The following is a 14,714-nucleotide window of genomic DNA, read 5'->3' as shown; positions in this document are numbered from 1 at the left end:
CAGGGACCCTCTGTTCCCTCCCAATTCCCCCCCTCCTCTTTCCACACAGCCAGCTGGGGTTCTGTGGGGGACACAGAACAGGGAATGCTCCGGTGCCTGTGGATAACCCAGGACCTGGGAATGGGAGCCAAGGGCTCCAAGGGTGGGGACAGAGTCCCAGCTTTCCCACACAAATCTGCTCATCCAGTGTTTATCCCATCTTTCATCATGGTGCCAGGGCAAGGAATTCTCTGTTGGAGCTGGTTACCTCTTTTGAACTCCGTGGCTGTTTTCCCACCCCACAGCAGGAGAGGGATAATTTGGGAAGACAATTCCTTCTGGTTTACCTAGCCATTTCCATAAAGGAATATCAGCAGCCCCAAAGCCACCCTGTACCTTTCCCTGCTCTCCACCACCAGTTTGCTCCCTCTGGATGGTGGGATGGGGAAGGCTGAGCATCTTACATGGATCCTGCCCCCAAAATCCCTCTTCCATGTGCAGGAATTCCACTGCCACCTCCTCTGACCTGTCTGGACACATCACCTCTTATCCTTTGGTTTTCCAGCCTTCCTTCTCACTGCTTCCTGCTCTGGGAAAATGATTTTCCATCCCAAACACATCACAGCTTGTCCTGGGCCACTTCCAGGCATTTCTATCCCAGTTCCAGAGATTTTCCATGCACCCTGGTGTCCCCAGATGGATTGGCAGAGACAAACTCCATGGTATTTTCTGCTGGGAAGAAAGAAGTCCAGAGGAGTTGCTGGAGAACAAAACCAGCCTTGCTCTTCGGATCTTGGGATCACTTCCCTAATTCCTACTTTCAGGGTTTAGAGTAAAAGCCAGATCAAACCCACTCCTGGGGCATTGAGGTCGTCATCCCGTTGTGTAAGGAATAAATTCCATTGAGGTGACTCCGTGGAGATTTGAGGAAACCACGTGGGCTTTGTTGTGGCGCTGGATTTGAGCAGAATTAAGGGTTAAAGGTTGATTAATTAGTTTTTAGCTCCACGTTACCTCAGGGGACTCTTCCTGCTCCTGTGCAAGGTGGACCTACATCTCTTTTTAAATGGAATACCCCTTTATTCTCCTGGTGCAGCACTTTCCCAGGATAACAGATGAGAAACACACAAAAAAGTCCATCTTTCCTTGCTCCTATAATGGCATTTTTTAAGTTGGTTAATTCAAATTTGGCAGTTGGGAATTGTCTCCTTCCTTTCTGCTTTTGGGTGTCCTCAGCAAGCGAGCATCATCCACATCCAGATCCATAATTATTCTCCCAATTTAGCTTCCAAGGAGCAGCCTTGGAACTTCATTCTCGGTCTGGTTTCTGCTGGAAGCTGTCCCCAGTCTCGATATGCTGTTTGAGTTCCCTGTGATCCAGGTGCCCAAAACCTTTTCACGGCCTTAGGAATGTGAATCATCTGAATTATCTGATTTTTCCTACTCTTGATCCTAAGAAAAGAGTCCAGGAAGGAGGTGAAGGAGGGAGAGCATGGGAAGCTGTCCAGGTTCTTACCAGATTTTTGGGAATGATTACAGGGCAAAAATACAATTAATGCTATTCCATGTTTGCCTCCCTTTGCACACAAAAAATTAGGTTCCATAAGGGGATGGGGTAGGGATTAGGTTCCATTCCAGGCTCATGTCTCAGGTTTTGCCAAGGAATCTGTGTTGTTGAAGGAGACAAAAATCCCTGGATTAATTTTGTGGATAACATAGAATTTTTTTGGCCTTTTGCTCTGACTTTGTGGTTTTAGACTCGGTGAACTTTTCCAGGGATGAGCTGGTTTCCAGCAGTGGAGCCAAAGAGGCCTGGAACTGGGAAATTCCCTAATTTACTCCTGGGAGAAGGAGCCATTCATCTCCCTGACAGCGGGCTCCGATAAATTCCAGCTCCCTCCTCCTTCTCCCAGTTTGAGGGAAGGCAGCTGGGAATAGTGCAGCCCTTCATGGAAACATCTCCATGCTGAGGCCAGAGCCTTAGAACTGGGAAACTGGGAAGGTGCTGTTCTTTTCCCATCCTGCAAGCTGGTGTTTTCTGGGGGCTAATCCTGGGGTTTTGGGGTTGCACCCTCTGGCTGGTAGAAGTGTCCGGATAAACAGCTCCGAACTTGGCTGTGCTGCACGTCCTGGATCTCACCAAGGAAATGGAGACCAGTGGGATGTGGTCCAGACCTGCTGGATGTGTTTTGGGACACGTGATACGGGGTGCTGGTGATGGATCATGGATGTATCCCGGGAAGCTGAAGGGAATACGTAGTATGGGCACACAGGTGGGGCTGTGTGGGAAAGATGACAGTGTCCTGCTGCTCAGCTGGAGTTTGTGTCTTGGAAGCAAAAGAAATCAGGGATTGCATGGAATTAGGGAACGTTTTTGGATTAGGTTTTTGTTTTAGGAGTGGTTTAGATAAGAGGAAGCCTGGAAGGGAGGGAGGGAGAAATGGGGGTACATGAGCATCCCTCTGCTGTCCTGCTCTTGGCAGAATCCCCATACAATTCCCTGTGGAAAGTTTGCAACCCCTCACCCTCATTGGGATCAGGAAAAACCTCGTCTGATCCTGCCCTTCTATCCTGCCTTAATCCACCCCTGTCAGTGGGGATGTTCAGGATCAAATAATCCATTTGACCCCAGACCTTTTATTCCTGACACTTTGCCCTTTGGCCCCTGCACTCTTCCTGGAAAAGCCAGCATGGAAAGCAGCTTCTTCCCTCTGGTCAATCCCAGTGCAGAGATCCCAATTTGGGGGATGCACCAGCCACAGCCATTGGGAAAATGGTAAAATCAGTGAAAAGGAGCCTCTGGAAGGAGATTGTGGAAGACCTGGAATTTCCAGAAGGCAGAGGAGGGGGAGCCTGCCTGTATTCCCTCTGTCAGCACACATTTAGCAGCCATCAGTTTTCCGGTTTGGGAAGCATCCATGGCTTAGAAGTTCACACAGACCCTCCCTCTCCTTGGCTCTGCCAGTTAAAAACAGTGGGAAGACTGGTGAGCACTCAGGAGCCATAAAAACAGCCAGGAATGGCTTCACCTCCCTTGGGATGAGGGTGCTTGGGTCAGCTTCAGCTTCGTGTCCCAGTCAGGAATATTCAGATGGAGAATCCAGGGCTGAGGCTGGGAGGAGGTTGGGGAATTCCTCTCATGCCTCTGGGCTAAGGTAGTGCTCTGCTCCCACCGCCTGGTTTGTGTCTGGAGCACAGCACAGCATTCCCAACTCCCTGGGGCGTAAGGAGCGAGTAGTTCCTCGTGACCATCACAGAGTCACTCGTGGCAACCTGGAATCACCCCGGCTCTCATCCACATGAACTCCTCAAGTGATTGCAGGGGGAGAATGGTTTTATTCCAGAAAAAAAGGAGAGATACCAGTGCAGAATCCTTATTGTCTGCTTCCCAGAGTCTCCAGAGTTCTGCCATATTCCTTACTGTCAGTCTGTCCAGCTCCCCTCCTGTTGCTCCAGGCGGAATCTGTGTGTCTGTCTGGAGGTCAGAAGTGGTTTGGTTTGGGGGGAAAAGTGCTCCATAGTTTTTAGCCTGAGATCCAGGGCTGGGCTGAGCTCTCCCTTTACCTCATCCCCGGTTCCTTAACTAAAAACCACGGGATTTGGGTGTTCTGTGGGATGAGATGCAGCTCCTTCCCCCCTTCCGAGGGCCCACCGGCCTAGGACTGGGCTTTATGGATGGTGAGGAAAATGGACTCACTGCAAAGGCCGCATATTTTCCTGATTCCCATGGAAACCAGCCCATTAAGGAGATGTAGATTAAACCTTTCCAGCTGGTGTGTGTTCATGGAGCAGCCAGGACCCCTCCTCCTCCCTCTCCTCCTCCTCCAGACCTGTCTGCTGGGAGCTGGAAGCTTTTCCACAGCAGCCAGAGCAGGTGGTTGTGATTTCAGCAGGAATTTGGGATACAGGGGTGTACAGCCTGGTAGAAGGTGACACTGGGAATGCCACAAGGTGTGGGTCACTCTGAGCTGCTTCTCCCAGTGAGCCACGTTAAAAGGATGCTCCAGGCTTTGGACAGACTTTGGAACTGGGATCTCCATATTCATTCCCAGTTGAATGGGAAGAGATGTAGAATGGTTTCGGTTGAAAGGCACCTTATGGATCATCCAGTGATGATCCATGGGCAGGGACACCTTCTGCTAGCCCACATTGCTCCAAGCCTTGTCCAGCCTGGCATGGAACATTTTGAGGGATGGGATATCCAGAGTTTCTGTGGGAAATTCCTGGTCTCACCTGCTCCCTCTTCCCAGCCCCATGCTCACGTACCGCGTGGATGCCGACAAGGGCTTCAACTTCTCCGTGGGAGACGATGCCTTTGTGTGCCAGAAGAAGAACCACTTCCAGGTCACCGTGTACATCGGAATGCTCGGCGATCCCAAGTACGTGAAGACCCCCGAGGGCCTGAAACCCTTGGAATGCTTCTACCTGAAGCTGCACGGAGTGAAGGTAAGCAGGAGCTGAGGGACCACGGTGAAGCCAGCTGGGAAAAGAGGGCTGGGAACAGCTAACCTCTTCATGTAGAAGAGGAATGTGTGGAATCACACAATCATGAAACTGGTTAGGTTGGAAAAGCCCTCTAGGATCATGGAGTCCAGCCCTTCCCTCAGCACTGCCAAGGCTGACATTAATCCATGTCCCCAAGTGCCACATCCACACTGCTTTTAAATCCCTCTAGGAATGGTGACTCTTCCACTGCCCTGGGAAGCCTGTTTCAATGTCTGACCACCCTTTCCATGAAGGAATTTTCCCTAATATGAAGTCTAAACATCCCCAGAGGCCACTGAAATACAAGCCCTGAGGTGGGCTCAGTCTGGCTATCTTCAGGATTGCTTCCCACTCGCCTTTGACTCCAGAGGGATAAAGGGATTTCGGGAAGATCCTTCCACCCTCAACTTTTTTGACATTTGGACAATGCCCACCCTCAGGCTGGGTGTCCCAAGTCCGATGTACCCAGTCATGGAAGGGTGGGTAGAGAGCTGGGAAGGAGGAGGTGGGAAGGGGAAGGTCTCTGTGCTCTGCCACATTCCCAAATCCCTCTCTCCAGCTCGAGGCCTTGAACCAATCCATCAACATTGAGCAGTCGCAGTCGGACCGCAGCAAACGGCCCTTCAACCCCGTCACGTGAGTATGTCCATGTGGGAATGAACATCCTGTGTTTCCAGGGAATAAGCAACAGCAGGAGAAGGTGGGGAAATGGTGGAGTTTGAGGTCTCCCACTCCACTGTGTGTGTGTCACTCTCTCCAGTTTTTCTCCTGTTTTCCTCTCTTTGCATTCCCAACCCTGCTCTGTGCCCAGTTCATAGACCTGCCATGGTGGAGCAGGCCAGGAGAAGGCCATTCCCAAGGAAGCCCTCCTCTCCAGGTTGTGGCTCTAGCCTCTCCATACCTGCTTCCTCAGGGCTTGAAGAATGTGTTGCAGGTCCCACGATTGGAACACTGTCCAGTTGGGAATGAGGGAGGAGTGTTGGTGGGTTCAAGGTCTCCAGGTGCAGGAAAACTGTGTACTTCCCCCCTAAGGAAGGAAGAGACAGGAGAGGAGTGGGAAAAGAGAGACACCATTCCCAGATAACCACCATCCTCACTCATTCCTTTGTTTTCCTTTCCTTCCAGGGTGAACCTGCCCCCGGAGCAGGTCACCAAGGTCACTGTGGGGCGGCTGCACTTCAGCGAGACCACGGCCAACAACATGAGGAAAAAAGGCAAACCCAACCCAGACCAGAGGTGAGGGAGGACACGGGGGCCTCCTCCAGAACATCCTGAGAATCCTGTGGATCTGCCCGTCCCTGGGTTGGGCAGAGTGGATGGAGTGGGACGTGGGAATAGGGCCTGGATTGCGGACACTAGAAGGGTGTCCCTGCTCTGGGAGGGGTTGGGGACACCCAGCACAAGGAGAGGGAGTGCTGCGAGCCCACTGTGGTGCCCAGTGATCCAGAGAGGATGGTGATCCACCTCTTCCCAGCACAGGCTGTGTCCCTAAGCTGTGTCCTCCTGCAGGTACTTCATGCTGGTGGTGGCCCTGCAGGCACATGCCCAGAACCAGAACTACACGTTGGCAGCTCACATCTCCGAGCGGATCATCGTCCGGGTAAATCCCCGTCTCCTCCCTCTATCCACACTCCTTTGCTGCACCATCCTGGGCTGTTTCCCACATTCCATGTTCAGAAAAAATGTGGATGTGGCACCTGGGGTCATGGTTTAATGGTGAATGTGATGGTGGTGCTGGGTTGGCTTTGATGTTCTTAGTGGTCTTTTCCAAACTTGATTTCCCACCTCTCCCACCTCCTCCAGACTCTCCCTGCCTTGCTTTTCCTGTCCACACTTGGGTTCTGGCTGCAGACTTTCCATACCTGGTTCAAGAACCTGTTACAGGAATCCCATTCTCCAAATGGGATCAGTGTCCAGTAGAACTGTTGGGAATGAGGGAAGAGTGTTGTTGGAACTCTGCAGCAGGAACAAGAAGATGCAAAAATTGGGAAGAAAAATTGGAAAATTGGGCACGTTCCCAGACCATCACCTTTTCACGTCCTAAGGCAGAGGAGCAGGAAAAGAAAGGCACCATTCCCAGGCTCTTCCAGGGTTTTACTGGAGCACTCAGCTCCAAAACATGAAAACAGGTAGTAAAACCCAAACAGGGATCTCAGACAGGAAGTCCACAATGGATTAGGCAGCTTCCAGGATGTCCAGCGCAGGATTTCAGAGAACTGCAGGTAGCCTGGAATGCTCTGAATTTGGGACCCAGGAGTGTCATCCATGTCACTTGGTTTCCTGCTGTCCTGAGTGGCTGGAACACTGATAGCTGGGGGTAACAGCTGAAGGAAGCAAGGATATTCCTTTAGGGAGAGGAGAGGAGCAGGAAGGGCCAACCTTCCCCATCTCTGCTTCCCAGCACTCCCCTCCCTGCCTTTCAGCCTGTTGCTGTTTTCCCGTTTCTCCACAGGCTTCCAACCCGGGGCAGTTTGAGAGTGACAGTGACGTGCTCTGGCAGCGGGCGCAGCTCCCAGACACCGTCTTCCACCACGGCCGCGTGGGAATCAACACGGACCGCCCGGATGAAGCCCTGGTGGTCCATGGCAATGTGAAGGTCATGGGGTCCCTGATGCACCCTTCGGATGCCCGAGTGAAAGAGGACATCCAGGAGGTGAGAACCTGGAAAACAGGGTGGGCTTGGGGTCACCAGGAGTCTGAAGAACTCAAATGATTCTTGTGGGTCTCCTCCAACTCAGGATATTCCATGATCCTATGACTGCAGAGTGGATGGGAAGTGCCTTAGGATTCTTTCTGTCTCAAGCACAGCCAGTCCACTGTGTCTTAGGGAATATTGACTCTTCCAGTGTTAGCCAGAAGTGGCAAACAGTGGGAAAAAGGTGGAAAATAAGTGGAAAAAAGGTCAATATGGCAGGTTCCACACTGGGTCTTGCCAGAGCCTGGGTGAGAGGCTTGGATCTGCTCTGAATTCCTCTCAGATGGATTTTCCTGTGCAGAAAAGCTGGATATAATGTCACCTATTTCTGGGAGCTGTCTCTTTCCTGTGTCTGGTTCTGCAAGGAAACTCAGTCTCCTGATTTCCCCATCCAAGGATCTTGTCCCGACCTGGACATTAACCCCATTGTTTGTCCTTATGGCTGCTCAGAGCACAGTTCAGGGCTCAGGGTGATCTCCCACAGAAGATCACATGGGCCACAGTGGGTTGTCCTGCTTGGATGAAGAGTGGTGGGGATTTGAGAAGCAATATCCCATTGGGAATTCCATGTGCCTGTTTTGTCCCAGGTGGACACCACAGAGCAGCTGAAGCGGATCTCCAGGATGAGGCTGGTACACTACAGCTACAAACCTGAGTTTGCAGCCACAGTGGGCATTGACAGCACCTCTGAGACAGGTACATCCCATGGGAATATGCCTCTGGCACAGGAATGTCCCACAGAAATTGCCTGCCTTTCCTAGAGGCTGTACCCAGCTCTGTACCAGGGCAGCTCCCCAGCTGTGGGGTGGGCAAGAGGGGCCTTTTAACCTCCCAAATTAAGGAATCTAATGCAATTTCCTCTTTAGTGAGCAGGAGAGGAGGTGGCACTTCCCACAGGGAGAAGGTTTCTCCAAGCACACTATGGTGGGGTGATGATCCCTATCCACAGAATTTGGGGAGCAGCCTTGTCTGACCATCATCTGCCCTTCAGGGTCTCCAAGGAGCCCTGCACAGCTTGGAGTGAGGAGGGAACACCCCTGGTGTCGCTTCTGGAGTGTCCAGGGGGTGCAGGATGATCCCATCCCACTGTTCCACCTCCACACAGGTGTCATTGCTCAGGAAGTGAAGGAGATCCTCCCGGAAGCTGTGAAAGATACTGGAGACTTGGTCTTTTCCAATGGGAAAACCCTGGAGAACTTCCTGGTGGTGAACAAGGTTGGTGGCGGCCTGGGGGGCTGGGGAACCTGGCTCGAGGGAATCGTGGAGCTGGGTATGGAAGAGGGAAAGTGATGCCTGGGAAATGCTCCCAGATGAGTTTCAGAGCCAGCTGGTCTTCCAGAAGTCGGGAGCAGCCCTGGGTGGATATCAGACACTGGCAGGGAGGAACCAGCCTGATGCTGGTGAAATTTGGCAGCATCTCCCTTGGGAAGGGCTCCTTGTTGGCAGCTTCCTGCAGGGAGGCTCCCGGTCCTAATCTCCCTTTCCCAGATAAGATAAAGTGCTTATGTCAGGATAACCTGGAGCACCTGGTTTCCTGACCTTTCCCAGCCTGTGGCAGCCTGGTTTCTGCTCTGGGAATCGAGGGGACAGTCTCCCACAGCCACTCATGGATCATCCAGATCCAGGTGTGCCTCAGCCTGCTGGCCTGATTCCCTGACAGGAGCGGATCTTCATGGAGAACGTGGGAGCGGTGAAGGAGCTGTGCAAGCTCACGGATAACCTGGAGACACGGATCGATGAGCTGGAGAGGTGGAGCCACAAGCTGGCCAAGCTCAAGAGGCTGGACAGCATGAAGTCAACTGTGAGCTCTGGAGCCTTCAGGTACCCATGGAGCCACAGGGAATGTCCCTTTCATCCCAGGAATGGGAATCCCCCTCCAAGGGGCAGCTTGGATTGGGAAGAGGGAGATGAGGAAGGAGTGGGATGTTGGCTGGTTTTGCTTGGCCTGGAGTGGATTCAAAGAGCTGAACGTGGGGAAGTTTGGAATTCCCACAGGACCAGCCCAACCATACCCAGGATGAAATGGTTTCCATGTTTCCCTAAAGTCAGTTGCTTTCTCATGGTAAAGAGTTTCCTATACTTCCCATACTTCCAAAATCTCCATCCTGACCCTGCCTATGCCGGTTTTGGGGCAAAGCACCAAAAGGGTTTGTGACTGTCACATCACAGAGGGGTCTTCTCCCTCCCAGAAAATCCCATTTTTGCCTGGGAATGGTTTGGAGAGCTATTCCTGCCCAGCTCCACTCCATTCCTCCTTTCTCCTTGCAGCCAAACTGGGAGCCAGTTCAGCCGGGCAGGAAGTGTGCCCCACAAAAAGAGACCCCACAAAGTAGCCAGCAAGGTAAGGGATGGGTCCCAAAGGAATAGCGCCGGGAGCAGAGAAGGCTCAGCCTGAAGAAAAAGAGGATCAGGGGCAACCTCACTGTCCACAAATCCCTGGAAGGAGGTTGGAGCCAAGAGATCAGGCTCTCCTCCCTGACTTATCCAAGAGGAAATGGCCTTAGGTTGTGCCAGGGGAGAGCTAGGCTGGATATTAGGAAAAATTTCTTCATGGAAAGAGCTGTCAGGCACTGGAGCGGGTGTGGAGTCCCCATTGCTGATGGGATTTAAAAACCATGTGGATGTGGCACCTGGGGACATGGATTAGTGGTGGCCTTGGCAGTGCTGGAGGAAGGGTTGGACTCCATCATCCTAGAGGGTTTTTCCAACCTCAGTTTTCCCATGATCTTCCTTTCTGTCTCCTAATTGAGACATTAAATGACTTCTAAACTTGGGGAAGTCAGGTTTTTCAGGGAGGCAAGAAGAGAGCTCAGGATGGGCTGGGGAAGATCTGTGCAAGGACCAGAGCAGTGAGGGAGCTGAGCTGATCCAGGGGGTCCTGAGCTGATCCTGGATTTTTTCCCTCGCAGTCTCCGTCGGTTGTCCCGGAGCAGGCCTGCATCAGCCAGCGCTTCCTTCAGGGCACCATCATTGCCCTGGTCATCATCATGGCATTCAGGTGAGATCCCACTCCTGGGCTTCTGCATCATCCAGCATCCTCCAGCTCATCCCTTGGGGCTGGGCCATCCATGGGGTGTGCAGCAAGGGGCTGTGGATCTGCAGCTTCTTCCAGAGAATCCTGGAGTGCTTTAGGTTGGAAGAGACCTTGAACTTTATCTGGTTCCAGTCCCCTGCCATGAGCTGGCAACTTCTGCTATCCCAGGTTGCTCCAACCTGACCTCAGGTGCTTCAGGGATGGGGCATCCATCTCTCCTGGGCTGGAATCCCGTGGAAGCAGATTGATCCCATGCTGTATCCTTGATCCCTGCTCCTCCTTACCTCTCCTTATCTCTCTTTTCCAGTGTGGTGTCCATGTCCACGCTCTACGTGCTGAGCCTGCGCAGCGAGGAGGATCTCGTGGACATCGATGGGTGGGTATTTTGGGAATCGCTGGGAGGGATGAGGTCACCTGGGAGAGGCTGGAGCACAGAAACTGGGATTACTGAGCACAATTCCAGAGCTGCAAACCCTGCCAAGCACAGCCACACACCCCAGTGTGACGGCAGTTGAATTGAGCAAGAAATGAGGAATAGAGAAGGAAAAGAGAATGTCCTGGTAGGATGTGTTGAATGTTCCTTGGATGCCTCAGCTGGACTAAAACAGCCTCATCCCACTGATGCACCAGGGCTGGATCAGCTTTGGGAGATGGTGTAACCTGATAATGAGTCTCTTTTTCTCCCTCTCTTTTCCTTCTCCCATTTTTCTCCCTCCTCTCCTCACATCTCTCCTCCAACACATTTTCCTTCCGCTTTGTCTTCGGTTTCCCCATTTTTGTCTTTTCCTTCCCACTATCTTCCATATCCTCTTTCCTTCCCTGTCCTCCTGGTCATCTTCCCACTTTCCTGTTCTCCCTGTTTCCCTGCACTGTCCTGTAGCTCCTTTGCTGTACCCACTGCCTGTCTCCTGGCCCTCTTTCGGCATGGGGGTCCCGGAATTCCGGTCGCTCTGTGTCCACGGTATGTGACTGTTTCATTATTTCATTATTTAATTCCTTTGTCCTTTCTCTTGATTTCTCTTTTTTTCCCTGCACCACGGAAGACCAAGAAGCTGAAAACAGAGAAAGGGATGTGAGAGTTCCAGTGGGATTCCAGGAGGAAGGGTTATTGGATCTTGTCAGGGAAGGGAAATTAGGAGTAGGAGATGGAAAAATCAATTAATTAAAGGTTAAATAAAGAAATTGCATCCTTCAAGGAGAGCAGGAGTGAGATAAAGCTGTGTGAGGAAAAGGGATGAGGCAGTGGACGAACATGAGGAATAAGGATTGGATTTAGACTGGGATGAAGGTGAAGCCTCCAGAGGCTTGTGCCCACATTCCCTTTGGGAGACTGGCATTGAGTCTCCTTTCATCTGAAAAAGAAATCCCTCTAATTATACAAATCTTGGAGATGACAAAGTGTTTTTTTAATTCCTCCAAATGAGTGAAGCTCCATTAATCCCACAGAAACCTGGAGCGATGCTCAGGGACGGGTAGGACATGGACACAGGTGTCCAGAAGTGCTCCTTGTTCTGCAGACCTGGGAGAAGGATTCCCTCCCTTTCCCATCTCCCCTACCCTCAGGAGATGCCTGTGGTGTCCTCAGCTCAGGTCTTGGATAGCTGCAGTGAAACACCTGGAATTCCATGGGATGAACTGGGGGGGTTTTGTGTGGACTGTGTGTGTTTCTAAGGAGCAAGGGGAGGAACAGTCTGTCATCAAGGGATAAGGGGCACATTCCTTAGGGAATGGTGAGAGTTTGGAGTCTGTTGATTCCCAAGCACCTAAAAATTCCACCTGGAGACTCCTGATGAGAGTCAAATCTGCCATGTACACCCTGTTCCAGCATGTTCCGGGAGGGTTGCTGGTGTCCTCTGAACTGTCTGTGACTTTTCCCTGCCAGACATGGAACTGCCACATGATTCCCTATGGAATTTCTTGCTGTCTTCATGGCTCGTGTGCCTTTCTCCTGCTTTTTCCAGATCACTCTGTTCTCTTCCACATCTCCACTTGCTCCATGTCCCTCTTCCCGTCCTCCTGCTGCAGACGCTTTTCTCCCCACCTACAAGTGACCCCATTGTCCACATCCAGGAGGTTTCCAGCATCTTTTCCTGCATTCCAGGTCAAGCCAGAACATTGACAAGACGCAGACAGTGCGATCCACGGCCGCATCCAACGGAGCCAGCCGCAGGACCCCCCCAGAGCACGGTGGGTGATGGATTGGGATGACTCTGGTTTCATGGAAGGGCTGCAGGACACCAGGTGCTGCTCCCGTTCCATCCCTTGACTTATTCCCTGTGTCCCTTCTGTCCCAGATGAGACACATGGAGCAGCCCTTGGCATTCCCAGTCACGGTGTGCTGGCCTGTTTCAGCCCTCCCTGTTTTTCCACGTGCTGCTCTGCTGCTCCCACTGACATCTCCTCTGTTGTCCCCTCGGAGACCAGCCCTGCCCATGCCACCAACCGGACAGGTGAGGCCCAGCCTGGATTCCCAGAAATGCTGGGACATCTCCAAGGTTTGTGTCACCTCGTGTCCCCTGCCCTGCTCCTTATGAGGTCTCCTCAGTCTCCTCCAGGATGAACAATTCCAGCTCTCTCTCCCTTCCAGATCCCTCTTCATCCTCATTCCACTCCTTTGGAAGCTCTCTAAGAGATGATACCCTTTCTATCCTTATCCTTGGATATATCCTTTATATCCTCTGCCCATGTGATACAGTTTGGATCCTGTTGCCAGGGGGATGTGGGGGCTGGAAAGGATTTGGAACTTCCTATGTTGCCAGCAAAAAGGTCATGGGAAGCTACACCAGGCACAGCTCACCTGAGCAGCCCTACCTTGAGGTCTGACCTCATTCCCTCCTCATTCCATCACCAGCTCCGTCAGGCACAGAGGGAATGGAAGCACAGAATCCTGGAATGCTTTGGGTCAGAAGGGACTTTAAAGTCAATCTGGTTCCACCCCTGCCACGGGCAGGGACACCTCCAGCTATCCCAGGTTGCTCCAAGCCCCTTCCAGTCTGGCCATGGACACTTCCACGGATGGGGCAGCCACAGCTTCTCTGGGCAACCTGGGAAGCATCAGGAGGTGACATGGGGACAGGGTGATCCCAGTGCTGCCAGCCTCTCTCTGCCTCTCAGCATAACCTTCTCTCCCATTTTTCCACAGACCAAAGCCAGCCCTCCCTCCTGCCAGTGACAAATATCAAAGCCAAATCCAGGGGCATCACCGGGAAATCCACCTCCTACACCAAGTGGCCAAAGACTCCTGACAGGTCTCAGAGCTTCGGCAGCCCCAATGCCAGCCCCTCCTCCCCCTTCTCCCACATCCAGGGCAAATCCAAGTACATCTCCAACCTCTCGCTCTCCCGCAGCAACTCCCGGCAGCAGCGCAGCCTCCGGCAGCCGGTGAGCGAGCGGCCCCGCACGGAACAGCCCAGCACGGATGGTACGTGGATCCCTTCTTCTTTCCCTTCCAGCCTACGCTCTTGGGATTTTCCACCATTTGCTCTTCCTAAACATACTGTTCTCTCCCCAGCAGGGCCAAGCCCGGTGCTGCAATCCATCCGGATCCTGGAGATCAACCTGGCTATCCGTTCCCAGTACTGCGCCGCTGCCGACGCCTGCAGGTGAGCGGGAAGGGCTGGCTGGTGGCTCCTCGGTGGTACTTCGGTGGCAGCAGTACTGCGGGAGCAGCAAATAGGAAAATCTGGGAATTTTTCCAAGACTTTTTGGAGTGTTTCATCGTGCCATCACCACGTGCTGCTCCATGGGAAGAGGAGCTGGCGCTCCCAGCTTTCCCTCAGGGGTTGTGTTTGGTGGTGGGCTCGTCCTTGGGACATTGGGAAATTCTCCCCTCTTGAGTTCTCAGTCTGCCACAGGTTTTGGGTCCTGTCCCAGCCTTCCCACAGCCTGGTGCCATCTAATGCTCTCTGTGTGTTCCCAGGACTGGGAATTTCAGCTACCGCATCCCTGTGAGCCAGCAGACAGCTGTGAACACCAACCTGACCCTGGAGATGAAGTGAGTGCCCGTGGATTATGTCCCTCGGGAGCCCCTGGAGTGGCCGATGGGGCTGCAGTGTCTCTGTAGGAAAGGGACACATGTTCCCCCTTCCAGGCTCTTATGCTGTCCTCTCTTCCCAGCTCCTCCTCCGCTGTGTCCATCTCCCTTTGTGGCCTGGTCTCCAGTGATCCCTGCCAGGGTGCTGTGAGAGGGAACAGCTCCACTGACTCCACAGGTGCACAGGTAGGGAGAAGGGGACAGCTCACAAAATATACATGGAATCACTGAGGCTGGAAAAGTCCAACCATTCCCCTAGCACTGCCAAGGCCACCATGTCCCCAAGTGCCACATCCACATGGCTTTTAAATCCCTTTGGGAATGAGGACTCCACCGCTGTCCTGGGCAGCCCTTCCCATGAAGGAATTTTCCCTAATATCAAACTTAAACCTCCCCTGGCACAGCTTGAGGCTGTTTCATCCTATCCTTTGTTCCCTGGGAGCAGAACCTGATCCCACCTGGCTGCCCTCTCCTGTCAGGGAGTTATG

General features: G+C 52.6%; 1 protein-coding gene across 10 annotated transcripts in view; it reads left to right on the top strand.

The window, feature by feature from the left end:
- The window catches only part of MYRF (myelin regulatory factor), a 44,049-nt gene that overhangs the window by 25,531 nt on the left and 3,804 nt on the right, over window positions 1–14,714 (top strand). For 2 of the 10 annotated variants that reach the window (XM_086895567.1, XM_086895565.1), the window contains exons 8-25: window positions 4,230–4,425; window positions 5,024–5,100; window positions 5,590–5,700; window positions 5,974–6,064; window positions 6,917–7,117; window positions 7,747–7,855; window positions 8,265–8,374; window positions 8,820–8,980; window positions 9,428–9,500; window positions 10,069–10,157; window positions 10,501–10,569; window positions 11,074–11,154; window positions 12,295–12,380; window positions 12,488–12,643; window positions 13,336–13,614; window positions 13,705–13,795; window positions 14,113–14,187; window positions 14,310–14,412. In XM_086895567.1, coding sequence (XP_086751693.1) covers window positions 4,230–4,425; window positions 5,024–5,100; window positions 5,590–5,700; window positions 5,974–6,064; window positions 6,917–7,117; window positions 7,747–7,855; window positions 8,265–8,374; window positions 8,820–8,980; window positions 9,428–9,500; window positions 10,069–10,157; window positions 10,501–10,569; window positions 11,074–11,154; window positions 12,295–12,380; window positions 12,488–12,643; window positions 13,336–13,614; window positions 13,705–13,795; window positions 14,113–14,187; window positions 14,310–14,412 — 2,158 coding nt within the window. The remainder of the gene's footprint in view (window positions 1–4,229; window positions 4,426–5,023; window positions 5,101–5,589; window positions 5,701–5,973; window positions 6,065–6,916; window positions 7,118–7,746; window positions 7,856–8,264; window positions 8,375–8,819; window positions 8,981–9,427; window positions 9,501–10,068; window positions 10,158–10,500; window positions 10,570–11,073; window positions 11,155–12,294; window positions 12,381–12,487; window positions 12,644–13,335; window positions 13,615–13,704; window positions 13,796–14,112; window positions 14,188–14,309; window positions 14,413–14,714) is intronic. The other 8 variants (XM_086895570.1, XM_086895568.1, XM_086895574.1 and 5 more) reach the window with 7 other exon arrangements.

Source organism: Cyanistes caeruleus, chromosome 6 (assembly GCF_971803275.1).
Source record: "Cyanistes caeruleus chromosome 6, bCyaCae1.hap1.1, whole genome shotgun sequence".
Classification (NCBI taxonomy): Eukaryota; Metazoa; Chordata; class Aves; order Passeriformes; family Paridae; genus Cyanistes; species Cyanistes caeruleus.
The sequence above is the reverse complement of the archived record's forward strand: the minus strand, read 5'-3'. Positions and strand labels throughout refer to the sequence as shown.